General features: G+C 42.8%; 1 protein-coding gene across 1 annotated transcript; it reads left to right on the forward strand.

Moving 5' to 3' along the window:
• Positions 1 to 438: 438 nt before the first annotated feature.
• SULT6B1 (sulfotransferase family 6B member 1) lies at positions 439 to 8,466 on the forward strand (the record flags this gene model as incomplete). Its single annotated transcript, XM_082276734.1, is given in 13 exon segments — positions 439 to 655; positions 3,838 to 3,906; positions 4,692 to 4,708; positions 4,712 to 4,766; positions 4,769 to 4,803; positions 5,064 to 5,084; positions 5,088 to 5,141; positions 6,138 to 6,152; positions 6,156 to 6,267; positions 6,935 to 7,029; positions 7,316 to 7,454; positions 7,457 to 7,471; positions 8,336 to 8,466. Coding segments are annotated over 13 exon segments (975 nt in total).
• Positions 8,467 to 17,132: the final 8,666 nt, after the last annotated feature.

Consider the following 17,132-nt stretch of genomic DNA (forward strand, 5'->3'; position numbering starts at 1 on the left):
CGCTGCTGTTACTACAAAAACATGCAAGAGTCGGCTTTACTCCTGGTGTGGTCGCATGCTGCCTCCCGAAGGATTGCTCGCGGGCTTGGGTTTGTAAAACTACAATAGCAGCTCGTTCTTCAGAGGTATATCCTCGGGGGTGCGCCCAACAAGCCACCCCTGCGTACCCGCACTCACCCAAGCCGAACTCCTGACGCCAACAAGGCAGGATTTCCTTACAAAACCCGGGCGGTGCGCGGTGCTCCGCGGGCACCGCCGGCGGCCCCCGCGCGGAGGAGCCTCCCCTCCCCTCCCCTGCCCGCCCCCCAGCCCCATCAGGACGCGGCCCCCGCCCGCCCCGCCGCACCTTGGCTGCGGTCCATGGCGCGGTAGAGCAGGAGGGCACCGAGCAGCCCCGCCGCCTCCAGCAGCAGCAGCCCCCTCACGACGCGCCGCGCCATGGCCGAGGCCCGGCCCCTTCCGCCGCCCGCAGCAACGCGCAGGCGCCGGCGCACCAGGGGCGGCAGCACGGCCCCGGCCCGGCCCGGCCCAGCCGCTGAGGCGGCGCGGCGGCCGGTCTTGCAAAATACGAATTGTGTAAAAATGTTCTCAAGAAAGGATGGGCTTTGGTCTTTGCATACTTTCCGGCCTGATCAACGAGAGAACAGATTAATCCGTGAGGCAGATTGCGGCTAACAGGCGAGCACTAAGTGATGCCCAGGTGTTAGAAATACAAATAACTTGTCGATGGAATTTATTTCTTAAGGTCTTGGGCCCGAAATGCTTCAGTAATCTCAGACCTAGGGAGAGTTTAGTAATGCCAGGCGAGAAGGATGTACTGATAGTGGACACAAAGAATGCAGCATTTATGGGCGACAAAGACATCCAGCAGAAATAACCTTTGTAAGGAAGAAACTGATAATGCCACCTCTGCTCTGACTGGGTAAAAGATAATTTATGGCAGGGGCAGATTGTGACCACCGACTCATGGCCAAGAACCCAAGAAAACCATCAACCCAAAAGAAGAGAAAGACTGAGCACGTGGGCTGATTAGCATGAGAAGCAAGAGAATCCTTAACCAACAGAAGTTAGAAGACTAATTAATGAGGGGACTATGTCACTTGCAGCCAATGGACACTAATTCCTTTGTTTGCTAAATTGTATAAGTAGTAAAAACTTTTGATAGTTGGCATGCTTGATTTGTGGAATACCTCAGAGCACCCAGGCTTGTGCAACTCTGAAATAAATAATCAGTGTGTCTCCCAAGTGTCAGGAAAATTAATCCACAATGCCAGAGGTTTATGTCCAAAAAGGAGACAGAGGAGTCCTGTAACTTTATTCAAATAAAAGCCATGGGCATTTCCATGGGGTCTCTCAAGTTGTTGGGGGATGCAGCCCTATTTTTATCCTAAGTTCCTGGCCACAACTCCCTCTTCTTTTTCCCCATTGGCTGAGGTACTCGGAAGGTACAGACTTCCTGAATCACCTGCTCTATGCTCCCCTCTAATATGCACCCCCCTTTTGTTATATAAAAGAAAGAAACACCTATTCATAATTATATTAAGTCTTTGTTCTTTTTCTCTAGGTTCAGGAATTTAACTCTGCCGTGGCTGAGAAACAGTCTGTATTGATTAGTAACATTTTCTAGAACTAAAAGTTTCTTCTGTTACTTCCCTATCTATAACTGCCTAGTCCTATCTGCAGGCAGATTGACATGGTCTGTTTGTAAAGACACATTCATCTTATTCATTTTCATTGTCTTCTATTATTCATATTGATCTTAATTCAAATTATGGGAATGACTTTATTGCCAAAATAAAAACTCTTTAGATTTTCCTTAACAGGGACTTAATTTTCTTTGTAAGATGCTTCCCCCCTCTCCCCACCCCGCTAGCGTTTTGTAAGATTAGATATAATATTTTTGCTGTTCATTCTTAAAGGGTGATTCATTTTCCAATTCTCTTTTTCCCTGGTGGCTGAGTTTGGAAGTATTGCTTGCACTCAGCGGGATTTCTTAGTGAAGTAATTCCTGCTCTGAGGATTTTAAGTGAACAGGATCAACCCAAGCAGCAAAAGCTTAGGGTTGTTGGGGAAAACTTGAATCCAGGAAAGGAACTGACTGCATTATCATTGTAGTAGTTGCGGCTCTATCCAGAGATGGTCCTAGGTCAGAGTCTCATTCAGCACATAGAATTTGCATTGGTTGGCAAATTCTGATCTGGAAATAAACTATGGTGTATTCAGGGGCTTAAAAAGTATTCCTGTAGTGCTTAGAGTGAATTTATAGCAGCTGTTAGACAGAACACTGAACTGCGATAGGCCAAATAAAAAAGGAAGGAGCAGGCACAAAATGTGAAATGTGCATCTTTGTTTTAAGGAGCCCATAATTCCTTTGGGTTTGGGTCCAGACTCCTGCTGGACCCTACACAGAGGCTGTTTGTCATGTCTTGGCACTTGCTTTTATTTCTCACAGAGTTTGGAAGAGTTTAGGTGTGGAGACATGATACTGGTTTTCTCTGCAGTTTAGTAACTCAGTAAACCCCTCCTTATCAGGTCAAAGGATGAGTAGATAAAAAAAGAAAAGAAATCTCACACTGTTGAGATCGGACAGTTTGTGGTTGCTCAGCAGGGGAAAATTTAACTAAAGACCCCTGCTGGTTGTTCAGTAGGAAAGGGGGTACACAGCTCCCCACAGTTTGCTGAGGAATGCAGCACCTTGTTACCTGGCAGGCACTCTGGTGGAAAAGCCTGTATGCAAGGTTTCACAGAAGAAATGGGAAAGCAGGAGGGAGAGAAAATGATGCATTGGTGCAGTGCAGCATGGTTACAATTTGCAGGTAAATATTTTGGAATTTTTTTCCCATTTGGATGTTTACTTTTACATTTTAAAACTTTGCTAAATAGATTTCTTGCCCTAATTTCCTATAGCTTGCAAATCATGGTGAAAAACAGCAAGACAAGTGGAAAAAGAATGAAAAGGAAAGATGACCTGCCCCAGTCTGAAAGTAGAAATTGCTGGGCTCCCTAATGCCCCTTGATGTGACACTCGGACCCACTAAGCCATAGTGTCACCAGGCAGAAATAAAAATTTCTCTGCAGGTCTCTTTCCCTCTTGAACCACGGGGCCCTGGTATCTGGCTTCCAACTTCTCGGGTGTTTTACATGCAGGGCTCAAACTCTTTGGCATTAGCCGTGCTTAGATGGTCATGAGCATGCTTGATGAAGGAACTCGTATTGAGGCCATTCAAAAGCTTTGTTTCTTAAAGCTGTAATATTATCCTCATTCCTTTTAGTCATTAAGTATTATGAAGGTTAAATTACAGTAAAGTCTCACTATACTTAAGGCTTCCCCCAACTCAGGTGTGTGTAGTAGAGAGAAAAACTGATGCAAAGGACTACTATGAAGTAGGGATTAAAGACAGTGGAGCTTTAGGAATCAGCAGTTCCCAGGTATGGCTCATATGGTTGAGAAGCCAGTAGGGAATTTAGAGATTAGGAATTTTAGGTTTCTCAATTGTAGCTTTTTGTTAGAATGAAACTTGCCTTTGTGCACATCTAGGCAGATGTGAGCATGGATTTGTACATAAATGGGAGAGTGTTATAAATGATATCCATCATACAACGTCTTATATAGAAACATGATGTTAGGTAGTATATAAATGATACATGTATTATAAGACATTGTATAATGTGTACGTGTTATACATACATTACTGTATAAATGACATATATCAGCTGCTTCCACCCAAGCATCCTGAGGCCCTTTATATAAAATAGGGTGGAATTTATTCCTTTCTGGGAATAACTTTCCACAAAAAGCACAGGTTAAAGCTGTTTGCACTGTGTTTTCCATGTTAGTGCATCTGGCAGCTGGATTCACAGGGGACTCACTACAGGAGGCAGTGGCAGCTCCACAGCTCCATCTCGGTGAGTCCTGTGGGAAGCCTTCCAGGCGCTTCCCCACAAGGACATGGTGAGGGTGCTGTGGGTCAAGGTGAACACACTGTTCCTTTGCTCTGTCCTGACAGCCATCGGTAGAGCAGCACTGGGGCAAATGTGAGGCATGGAAGCCTTGGGGAAGCTGGCTCCACAGTGCAGCTTCAGGAGCTGACCACAGGCTCATGCTGGAATGGGATGCAGCATGGGGGAGGCTGTACTGCAAGATGCCTTCCAAAGGGTGAGGTGTGGGGAGGGATGCAGGTGTCTGGCGTAAGAGCTCTTCTAGCACTTGCTCTGGCACGTGCTTTACGGAGACAGCTGCAGGCACAGCTGAGGACATGCACTGGCAGTGACATTGAATAAGACTCCAATTTGCCCTTGATCCAGGGCAGCAGAGGCAGACACTTCCCTCAGCAGAATGAGCAGAGTTTCTTGTTAATTCCTTCCTTCTCCTACCCAGAATCTTCCCGTGAGTCTCTCTGTAAAAGACAGGAAAGCTCCCTTTATTATCTATCACTGACTAAGTTATGAATATATTAAAAAAATGTTGAATGCATTGTTGAGTCAGTTGTGCCTCCAGTTATTAGTGAGTCACATTTAAGCAGCTGCTGAGGATGTCATTAATGGAAAACATTATTTTGTTTATAATCATTTTAGTCCCCTGGTGTTGTCTTTTGATGACTATTATGCTGAATTAAGCTTCGTAGTGAGAAGGCTCTGTCATCCTATTTAAACCTCTGATTTTTTTTTATTCTCTGGGTTTCTTGGTGCAGGTATGAAATGGCTTATCTAGATTTTAAGTGATTTGATATTTACAACTATCCAGAGTATACATGTAAGCACAGAACTAATTTTATTGAATGTGGAGATCCAAGTAAATATCAGGTTAGTGAAAAGAAACTGTCAAACCATTTTAAACTGTTTTTTTCTCTCTTCTGCACTCCTGCACAAAAATTATTAAAATGAAGTCATGCAGCAAGTAAGACTATTTCTCCTGAGAGGGGAAAGAAAATAATTTTTGATGACTAATGCCTTTTGATTAGGGGCTCTTTCACACAGGCAACTCTCACAAATCATTGCTGCACCCTTGTAAAAAAACCTGTTCTCTCTTCTGGTTCTATTTAATTCTGAAGAGGATAAACTAGATTCCACTTATAAGGATTTTGTGAACATATCTGAATTTTGATTGCCTCCCCAAGTCTATTTTCAAGGAAAAAGGTAAGGTGGGTTTTTTCTTTTTCCAAGAACAAGCGTCATCTCTCTGACAGTATCAGTGTGCAAGACTAGTTCTGGGTCAATGTCCTTTGTTTGGACCCAAGGAGGTGGGACTGAGGGAAAACAACTTGGAGACAGTGGGAGTCTCATGATGCTTGGGCTCTCTTAGCACCCCTTACAATTTACAGTAGCCTCAGGGGTGTTGGAGTTGACACAAGCAAGGACATCTGTGGAGCTCTTGCAGTGCTCTGAAATTTCTGGAGTGTCACGATCTCCTTTTTCATGCAACTCTCTTCTATGCACAACCCTGCTGGGAATGAATGTGGCAGCAGTGTCTCTGGGACATTGGCTGTCTCCTTGCAAAGAGTCATGGGGTTAAAACTTCAGTGTTTCTGGTACTTGGTCATTGAACAGTGGCAGATACTTAGCACTTCCAAGATGTATCACAGATGAAATGAATAATTGGTTGAGGGATAGAGAATTTTTCCATGTATTATTGTTATTTTTTCCTGCATGAGGCAGGAAAACATATAACTTATCTGGCAAAAATATTTAATGTGTATAATGTGTTTTCAGAAGTGTTTATGCTTCTCTGAGGATTACAGTCTCTTAAGGATTTCAAGAATTGTTGCCGTACTTTGAAAAATGAGAGATGATTGTAACAGCTGTGGTTTTCTAAAGGCACTTTTCCTGGCAGGAGGCTGGCAAATGGTTCCTTACTATTTCCTGGGTCCTAGGTAGTTATGGGATGGTATTCAATGACTATTTTACAATCTTTCCAGTTACTTCTTTCTACAATTGCATCCTGATATAAAAAAACCTTATAGGTGGTGATAAGGTCCTTATTATGATCATGTTGTAATTTTGTTCTGAATGTCTTTATCAATAAAATATTATATAGCTCCCAGTGTGTTATTGGTTGCAGAATGTTTGGTTATACTCCCACTTTGGTTGCCAGGGTAGATCAGTGATCTAAAATTGTTGACCTCTTTCTCCCACTCCAGTTAGTAGTGTTGTTTTGAAACCCTAAAGATACAGCTGTTTCATTTTTCCATTTGCATAACAATGTGTCAAGCGTCCCCAGTTACAGCTCCGGGGATGAGTTCTTCTCAGGATTCATGACAGATCTGTATTGTTACAGATACTGATTGTAGCTGAAAAAGCAACAGAAAACATTGAATGGGGCTAGTGGGAAAACAACTGAATGGGGCCAGTGGGAATACAGCTGTGCCGTAATTAGTTTCCGGATGGCTATACGTCACGATAAAGGAGGCAGCTGAATGCCAGAAGGGGAGAATGTCCAAAAGATGCTTTGCTTCCGGGTATTTTGCTCTTCCAATAAAGGGTGAGGGAATTGCATGGCAGCTGGACAATGGCATTGGATCAACATTCTGCCACTTAGCGTTGGAGGAAATGCTGCAGGTTCAAAGTGTTAATGAAATGGCAGTTTGTTTTTTTACTGTTTCTCCACATTAGGCCAAAGACCTCCTTAGCAACCCATATTTTAGATTTAGGCTGATGTCAGGCTTTGTCTGTTAAGAGATGTTTACATGACAGTGTCGTCACAGAAGGGAAACACACAGTGAGACTCATGTTTACGTGTGGAAACTTTACCTACAAAAGTTCAGAGGAAGCCTCTGTCATTCTCTGGTACAGACAGTACCGTGGAAAGGGCAGGCTGTTCTTTTTTTCTGCACTGATGTAACTGACAGGCAACAGAAGGCAATCCTTCAGTTGTACAGAAAAAAAGTACCCAGTTAGAAACAAAGGTCACACCAATGCTTTTTTCTCTTCTTTACAGTTGGCTGGGGATCCTGTTTTGATCCTGCACTCACCTGGAACAAACGCACTGAGGATAAGAATACTATGGTCGTAATATATGAAGACCTGAAAGGGGTAAAGCAGATGCTGTTTACTGACAGCCAAAACACATCTGAGCCCATTCCTTGAAATCTGCTGAAATTAAGAGGAAATGGCACAGGTTTTTGAAAGAACAAAATCAAGTCGATTTTAGTGACAAGTTGAGTCTGGCTATACAAAAGCAGAGCTCCAGAAAACAGAAATGTAACACAGAAAACAGTGAATTAAATTAGTAGATTATGGCAATGCACATCCCATGTGGGTAACTCCCTTTTTTAGAGGAAGCATATTGCATGTCTCACTTTCACTGTACTGCTTTCAGAACCTGACTGCCAGTGTAAAGCAAATAGCTGAATTCTTTGGATTGTCCCCAACAGCTGAGCAGATCCAGGCCATTGCAGAAAGGGACACTTTCCAGCCAGTGAGTGTTAAAGCTCAGGAGACTCATGGTGCTGTTGGCTCATTCTTTTCCATAAAGGTAAATTTGTTTGTGTTTTGCCAGAGTGGTGAATAGTAGCTCTTTGTCTTGGGCAGACAGGAATTTGGATCAATAGATGATTAATATTTATGTATCATTTTCAAGGCTGGGTGTTGTTTAAGAAACACCTATTGTGCTTCAGGAATCTGTCAACTGATTTCACCCCAAGGGCAGATACCAGTCAGTAAAGCCCTGTATAATATGATTAGCAGAACTGCTCTACAGGTAGCACACCCTCTGTTGTGGTATGCACTAAGCATCAGCTAAAACAAAGAAGAGTTTTATTATGGTTTCTGTGGCTACTGGGGATTGCCTGTAGACTGAGTGCCTCCGCAAATCTTGGGTTTTCTAAATAACCCTTGGGACTGCCTATGGACCACAGACAGCTCATGGAATCCAGACACTCCACAGATTGATCTGTGTCTTTTAGCCATGGATCAGGCTAGAACCTCAGACAACCTCCAACTGTGGGCTCTCCAAAATTTAGATTAAAGGTAGAATGCAGCTTAGAGCAGTGTCTGGTTGCAGCACACAAAGCTTGTGCAGTTAAAAGCCACACTTTTGAGCTTTCTGGGTTGGTTTCACAGCTGCTGGTCACCTTTTCTAGTCTTCTGCAGCTGTACAAGGCACATGCCAGAGCCCTGAAGGCAGACCAGTAACTTCCTGTGGTTGCTTTATGTTCACATTCTGTCAGATATTTTTTCTTAAAGGAAAAAAGAATTACTATTCTGAAATATGATAAGAGAGAAAAGTTAGTCTTTTGTTTTAAATTATACTCTTTGGTCCTTAGAGTCAGGGATAATAATTTCCTCTTCTTTGGTCCTTAGAGTCAGGGATAATAATTTCCTCTTCTTTATATTCAAGGTATTTTTGGAGACTGGAAGAATGTTTTCGCTGAAGCTCAGAACCAGAAATTGGCTGCCAAATTCATGGTGTGCTTACAAGTAACTAAGCTGGGGGTGAAGTTTAAATATGATGTGTATTGCAAGGCCTGAACATCCTTTACAGAAAAAACCCACTAATGTTCAGGCTTTTTCATTCGCTTCCATGAAATAAAACAGAAGCCAGGACAACATCCACTTAAAAAATTTTGAATATCCATGAAATGTGCAAACCTGTTTCTGCTGGCTTAATTTACACAATTTACCTTGCTTGTGCAGTTAGTATCATTGGGGCCACTGGGCTCTCTTAAATGACCTGTAGAGCTTTGGCATTCTCTGTTTCTAAGACTGATTTTTAGCTTTGATTTCTTTTTCCCAGTAGAATGTGGTTTACCCACTGCTTTTCCTATCCCACATTGTTCCCCCCCTGTCCCTTGCCCCTACCCCTGGCCACTCCCTCAGGCTCTCCCTATCGGTTCCTGTACCCCAACCCTGACCATGTACCGCCCCCGAGCCCCTGACAAAACCCCCTGCGCCCGGATCACGGGGTCTCTCTGCCTCGGGGGTCCCTGGGACAAGATGTAACCATTAAAAGTGCTCTGAAGCCCTCATGGGGAGACCCTTCTGGCCTCCTTCGCCGTCACTGTGTTGTAGAGCTGAGAGCTGCCGGAGCAAAACCACGGAGCCGTCCCAAAATGGACTGCGGGAGGGCGGCAATGGTCCCACTGCCCTAAGCAGCTCTGCTGAGCTCTCAGGGAAAGCTGCAGCTTGCTAAACCACACCTAGCACTACGACAGTAGAATCCTGTGTGGAATATATGTGCAGTAATTAAACCTGCTGAAATAATTGGAAATATATTCAGTAGGTTGGAAGTGATTTTCCAAGAGGTTTTTTAAAGCACTTTTGAAATGTCATTTTGATTCTTAATTTCTAAGTTCATGGGATTCATATATAATTTTAATTTCTAAGTTCATAGTGTAAAATGAAGTTCCAGAAAGTCTTGTAGGTGCATTTTTCTCCTTTCTGTGTGCTGATCAAGGTAAGAAAAAAGTAAAGGAACTCAATGGTGAAAATTTTCTCTCTGTATCAGCAGTATTGTTTTTTTTCCTTTGATAGTGCGAGATTGCTGGAAATGGAGGTTTGGTTCTGTTAAAAATGATGTGGTGGGGTGGCAGGGAAGAAATGTAGACCTAATGTCACTGGAGAAAGGGAGAATTTGTACCTTCTTCAAAGACTTTAGCACATTCAGGATGAAAAAGAACTGTGAGGTGCTTTGAGATGGTGGCATTGGAGGTCAAATCCAGTAGCCTGCAAAGATTGCAGATATTGACAGCAGCTAAACAAAAAAAAAAAGAAAAATTAAGTTCCTCATTGTGGAAACTCACCATATATTCTTTCCATCATAAATATAGGAAGCAATTTTGTATATGTATTTTGCATTTATATATGTTATACTCTCTGTATATTTTAGCTTTTATGTTTTTTATTATGGTACTCTGCAGTAAAACTTGGAATGGTATTTTTGACACACAACCTTTAAGGAATACGTTGGATCATTTCTAAATAAGTGGGTATTTTCCATTCTCTCACCACAGTTTTGATATCGCCTTTTTTTCTGTATTTATAATCTGCTTCACACTTACCATTTTCTAGCAGTTGTAGGTATTTTTGATGTCTACATTTATGGTAACTGGTAAATGCTGTTCTATTAGTACTTCTGTCACCTCAGTTTTCCTTATGAGCTATTCAGTAACAATCATAAGGCAGGAAAGTATATCTAAATGGTATTGAAAAAGAAATTGGAGGTCTTCTCTTGGAAAAGAAAAGAATAACTGTATCTTTTCTATGGAGACGATAGCTCCCTTGTGTGTGTTCAGGGTGTCAATAACCCAACCAAGAAGCAAAAGAATTCTGGTACTGAATTATAATAACAGTAAAATGGGATCAAAGCAAACAGAGCTGAGCTCAATTTTCTTATTTGCAAAATGTGAGCATTTTATATTGCAGCATTATGCAGTACATTAATTGGAAAGATAATTAATGTTGAATTACAATAGAAGTGCTGTAAAAGCACAGGGCACATATGACATCTACAGGAACATCAAATAATTTTTTCTGGGGGCAGGCTGACTGTTATAAAGGATGCCAAATGGATTTATAATGAAAAGGGACATGAAATACAACAATCACAATCTTTTTATGACAACAGATGCCTGGACTTGTATTCTAATGTGGGATTTTTTTGTTAAAGTCCAAACATTGATCTGAATTTTGGCTGAAGGACCTTTGGTGGGGATTAGCACCTTCTGTTTTACTTGTAACACACTGCAGAGCTTGGCAGTGTACACTGGAAGTGTCAAAATGAGAGTGGTCAGGGATTGTTACAGATGTTAATATTGTCAGGATTGATGCAGAGGAGAGAAACAAAGAACAGCAACATTCTGAACGAGAGCACACTGTATCAGTGCTGTGTGAGTGCATTGCTAGAGCACTCTGCTAAATGTCATTTACCTTCAGGTGTTTATGGTCTTAGATGCTATTGCCCTGTATTGCTATTGCACTTTGCAATGCATGTCGGATACTATGAAGTATTAGCCAATAAAATATTCAGTTTGCATCTGAACGAAATGTTTTTCATATGATTATTTGGCTTCTGCAAAAACTTTAGAGGCTTGGGGAAGACAGAAAGTTAGTCTTTGACTTTGCTCAAAATGTGATGCAGTCAGGAGCACTCAGGAAATGAAAGGGGGCTGGGAAGCTGGTATTTTGGGAGGCTTGTGTATTTGTGAATAATTTAAGTTTATTGACATATGCTTGTGGGGTCTCCAGTGAGTTCCCTCCTATTTTATATTTTACAAACCTGTGAAGCCATTTTAATTGGTAGAACACTCATTAACATTGCCCCAACAGGTAAATAATTCATAGTTGCATTATTGTGTACTTCTGATATATCCATAGGCAATGTATTTATATTCGGAGGAAAAACCGAAATACTAATCTTAGGCATTAGACATACATCCCAATAAATGTTTGGAAAAAAAAAAACCCCAACAAACAACCAAAAATAGAACACTTATAATCTTCTGTCTTTCTCATTTATTTCTCACAGAGAGCTATTGGAACAACCTTTGTAGATGTGGTGAGACCTCGTGGAGGCTGGGCTTCCGTGCACCTCCATCCCTCCAAAATTGGGTGAGTGCCTGGCGGTGTCATGTCAGGTGTGAACCCAGGGCCCTCTCCATGCTGAGAGGATGCTGCACTGGGAAACCCCCTCTCCCACCACCTTGGGAGCAGCAGGAAAACTCCATGGCTGCCACAGCCCACTGCCTTGGGGCTCTCCTGCTGCAGGAGCTTTCTCTCTTGGCCTATCCAGTGCTACATGGCTGGCTTTTAAAGGTGAGAGGAGTTGTTCTCCCATGTCTGAAAAACGTTGCTTAACTCTTGGAGCTGGGGCAAACACAGCTGGGAGTCTGTTCCCCTTCTGGTGGCCGAGCGTGCCAGCCTGCCTGGGGTGAGCAATGGTTGCATGGTGGTGAAAAGCACAGTAGGTTCCCCATTCTGTCTGAATTCCAAACTCCTAAGGATTTTTCTAGTGGTAACACAGGACTGTGTTCTTACCAGAGAGAGAAAAGAAATGGTGTGGGGGCATGTGGGGAAATGGGACCACATAAAAACAGGAGGGTACAAAAGGGACATCAGCTCTGAAGGCTGTATGTGTTTGATGAGTGTGTTCCCCATGTGGCTGGAGATCATAATTTGGAGCGGAAAGCCTCAGGAAAGTCACCTGCACAATGGTGCCAGTGGGAAGTGTCTGTGCTCTGTGGAGTCTCAGCAGAGCAACAAATGTGTTGGAGCACTGGGGTTTGCTCAGGTCCTTGTTGTACATAAAGCACAGTATTCATGGTCAGGAGTAAACAGGGCTGTAAACAATCTTCTGTTCTTAGCAAATCCAAATGTCTCTGTGGCACTTAATTGCTTTTGCAGGCCATTTTATGCCTCTCCAGCCCCTGTGCCCTGACTGTTGCCATTTTAACTCAGCAATCTGAAGCACAAGAGACAGACAGTGTATTTTATACATGAGTGATTTCACAGTTTCTGGACAGCGGAGGACAGGCCCTCCAGGTCTGTTGTGTGTTGCATTTTTCACTGTCCATGTTTTGAATGGTTTGTGATTTGAGGGCCATACAAGTGCTTTGTCCACAAATGAATTGTTTGCTGGAAGCCCAAGGGCACCGAAAGAGAAGAAAAACACATTAAGATAGATAACTATGCAATGAGTAGAATAAGTATCATTATTAACGGCTGTAAATATAAAGCTGTTTTCTGGCATGGCAGACCCTCCAGGGTAACAGAAGTAGCCTGAGTTTGCTTCAGAAGGAAAACTGGTCAAAGCCCAGCATTAAATCGAAGTCATTGAGGATCGGAGGAAGAAACAATCCATAGCTCAGGTACAGCTATTCTTTCAGAAGATGTGGAGGCTTCCAGGACTGAATCCTGCTTGCTGCCTCCGTGCCCCACCCATGGCAGCATATCACTGCCCTGGCAGGTCCCACTGCACCCCAAAGCTGCCCCGCTGTCCCCTGAGGCACTGCGAGGCATAGTGTCTCGGGCACAGGAGCTACTGAGATGTTACAGCAGTTTTATGGGGAACTTAAAGAGACAAAAGGAGTTTGAAAAGAAACACCTTGAATGTTTGCTGGGTGTTTTGCACATAGACGTGAACAAGCTAGCCAGGCAGGAGTCAGCTCCATTCTGGGAGTCATGATTACTGCAGTTCTGAGGACTCATATCAGCAAGGGCCAGCTCCTCTGAGCGACACTGATGCTCAGCAGTGTGACCAAGAGGAAAGCAGAGTTCCACACCATGGATGCAATAGGTGTGAGTAATCCAATTTACCAACTCTAAGCCAATTTGTGAAATGTTAGTGTATCCCGAGGTGAACAGGGTGGGTAAGTGCATGGCTCATGGGTGTACCTGGGAGTGGCTGCAGTATTGGTGCACTGGAAGAGTGAAGAAGTGAATGAGTTTGTTTGGGGATGGTCTGGAAAATGGCGCTTGTTATTTGCACATTAAATATTGATACCTGTACTCAGTAATCTTTATAATGGCAAAACTGAGTGCAGTTTGATTGTGTTCTGGGGTGATTATATATAAATCACCTTGTTTTAGAAATAGTTGTTTAGAATTAAATGCAACGTTATATTGCTGGGGTTCACAGACTTGCTAACTTATATGAACACAATAGCTGGCATTTAATTATGTGTAGCTAATCCAAAGCTATGCAACATTTTATAAGGATAATTGGTAAGTTGTCATGTAGGTGGTTTCTCTAAATGGGTTCATAACATTTAGAAGGACAAAAGAAATTGCAAATAAATAATAGGTTATTAGAAATAAATGGGTATGCAATTATTCATAGTATCAGAAATGGACAATTCAGCTTACAATGGAATTCTCAGAACACTACAGCGACAGTATTCGCATAAAATAACCTCTGAAATTTGTAGTTGGCTTTATTTCCCATTTAGAATGCCTTGTGTAATTATTATACTAGTTCCCTTTTGAAGAAATCCATTATAATGTTAATTATGTTAATTCTGATGCTGTGAATAATTGGCCATATATTCAGTAAAATTGTTTTGTGTTTTTGGCCCCTTAAATATGAGTGAACTGTCTTATGGGGATATGTGCTTGATGTCTTTGGGGCCATCTTTTTCTAATTTTTGCATAAGAGTGTAATAAAATTAATGTTCTATTTAGAAACTTGTTTGAAACTGGGGAGGAAGTTTGGACCTATATTTACCTTTGGAGAGCATAGCTGGATGTTGGGGATTGTTACAGCAAAAAACCCCTTATTTTTTCCTTCTGTGGACCATAAATGTTACCTGAAATTAAATAGAAGAAAAGAGCAGTGCCACATTCTGTTCTCAGATGAATATTCTCCTTAGAATCAGCTGCTGCTGTGGCACTGGCACCAGTGTATTGGAGATGAGTTTGACCTCTTAAGTGCTCTCCCCTGTATCCTGGAAAAAGCTCCAGGTCTCTTTCTATTGAGGGGAACAGGAGGGAATTAACTTTGTGCTGTTTTGTTGTGCCATGTGAACACAGTTGGGTTGCTGAGGGGCTGGCACTGGTTTAGTCAGTAAGTAATCGTTTTGTTCCATCTGTTTGATTACCAGGTTCAGTCAAGAGTAGTATATGAAAAGACCTATCAAAATGCCCTTCAGCAAAACATGGCATGATCCTGCCCTGCAAATGTCAGATTACTGTTTGTATTGTGACAACCCATTTCTCTGTGCAGATGAAAAAGAAAAAGCCCATTATCTTTTTGCAGCATTACAGGAGAGAGATGCTGAACGATGGCGAAAATCCTGAGGGACGGTGAAGTCTCTCTAGTTGTATGCAATTTCATCACTTCTACTCTCAAGGCAATAGTCCTGAGAATGAAGCCATCAACATCTAGGTACTGCCAGTGGTTACAGGATATGAGGAACATACTGGACTTTTCGTTTTGTTCTTTACATTGCTTTCCTTAAAATACAGTCTCAGGTTCCTTCAGGTAGATCCCCAGGGGATTTCAGTGTCTCAATGCCCTGAGGTCAGACATTGGTGCATCCCCTTTTTTGCTCTTCCCCACCCCACAGAACAAAAAAGCAGCAGGGACCAGTCCTCTCTCTTTGTTTCAACAAAGTGATGATGTCCCCTTCTTAGGCTTATGGAACAACCTTATAGTGAGATCTTATTCCTAACTTTAACTCCTTCTGCAGATGGAGGGATCAAACCTGTGTCTCCCAAGACAGAACAAAAGTGCCAAGTTGTGGACTCCTGTTGAAACTATGGCACAGTCAAAATTAATCAGGCAAGACAGAGAGACTGTGACTGACTGGGCCAACATACATGCTAGTGGGATATGGGAGCTGAGGGACTAAACTGGAGAAGGAGGGAAGGAAATTACTGGTTTCTTGCACTCTGCAGTAGTACATTCATTAATCACTGAACTCTGCATTGTGCTGTATTTCTCGAGTGGAAATGGCTGCTGCTGTTGTGCCTGGTGTGGACAGCAATCCTATGGGTGCATGTCAGAGGTGCATGATGTGAGGTCAGAGGTCCTCAAGGAGACTGGGAAATATCCATCTGCTGATTCTGGCATGGGAAAATTAAAATATATGGACATACAGGCATGAAAACAATGTGATTCTCAGATCAAGTGGAAATTTCTGCTCACAGAATAACATTCATTTGGGCAGACTCTTGCCCGTCTGTCTTATACTTTGCTGGATATGGGAGCAGTACCCTGTCTCCATCATTTCCATGTATCTCAGTACTAGGAACAGGACTGCTGGGAGATAAATGTAAAGAAAAGAGGCTGGAGCAATTTGAAAAAAAGCAATATCTGACAGGTGAATGATGGTAAAAGGTATCTGAGGATTGCTAAAAAATTCTGTACAACCCACAGTTCTTCTTGTACCTCTTTGTCCAACTGTTCTGTAGCTTTTAGCCTCTGGGGTGGCTTGCCTACGTTGTATCCTAATCCTTGTCTGATGATGTCCATTCTGGCATATGCAAGAAAGCACAGCATGGCTTTTGTGACTGCCTTGTCCCACTTGTTCTGTGCCAATATGGACACACCTAAAGCAGCACAGAAAAGATAGGAAAATCATAGAATCATAAAACCATAGAATTGTAGAATGGTTTGGGTTGGAATGGACCTTGAAGATCATCTAGTTCCAAACCCCCTGCCATGGGAAGGGGACGCTTTCAGCTAGACCAGGTTGCACATAGTTCCATCCCACCCGGTCTTGGACACTACCAGGGATGGTGCATCCACCACTGCACTGGGCAACCTGTGCAGTGCCTCACCACCCTCACAGTAACAAAGTTTTCCCCTAATATCTAATCTAAATCTACTGTCTTTCAGTTTGAACCCGTTCCCCCTTGTCATGTCACTTCATGCTCTTGTAAATCATCTTGCCCCATCTTTCCTGTAAATTCCCTTCAGGGACTGGAAAGCTGCAATTAGGTTGCCCTGAAGCCTTCTCTGCTCCAGGCTGAACAATCCCAATTCTCTCAGCCTTCTCTCATAGGGAAAGTGCTCTGTCCTCTGATCTACTTGGTGGCTCTCCTCTGGACTCATCCAACAGGTCAATGTCCTTCCCGTGTTGTGGACAAGAAGTGGTTTGTTTGCTTCTGATGGCACTTTGCCACTGGTGCCCAGATGGAGGATGGGTGGGTTCATCTCCAGTTTGCAGTATAATTTCTAGCCTGTGCTGTCTCTGCAACTCTTCTGGACAGAAGAGATAAAAGAACTCCAAAATTTGCCAGCATTATGTGGAAATCTGGGAACATCAGTCGTTTCTCAGCTTCTGAAGTGCCATTTTTTCCCCACTGTTTTTTTCCAGGGAATCTATTCAACAGCACAAACCGTGCTCACCTCTGATCCTCTAGGGAAGGCCTGCTGAAGAGGTGACCCCCCGTGCTGCAGCCTGCAGGTGTGAAAGATTTGTTAATCACCTCAGGCCAGTTACTTCAGGAGGGATAACTGAAAGGATTAGCAAGATGGAGAAAAGGAAAAGGAGACAGTGGGCAAGAAGAAAAAGTGTCAGGTATCAGCAAGTTAAAAATGTAGTAAAAAAAGTTGGGGCTATCAGCATTTTTTCACCAATCTCTTCATGCTGCAGAGGAGTTCCTCCTACTCTAAGCTGCATGTTGTTCCAAGGCTGCATGTATATTCAAGGTATGTGGGTGTGCTAATATAGTTACTATCATTTTTACACAAACAT

Source organism: Coloeus monedula (assembly GCF_965178545.1).
Source record: "Coloeus monedula genome assembly, chromosome: 2".
Classification (NCBI taxonomy): domain Eukaryota; kingdom Metazoa; phylum Chordata; class Aves; order Passeriformes; family Corvidae; genus Coloeus; species Coloeus monedula.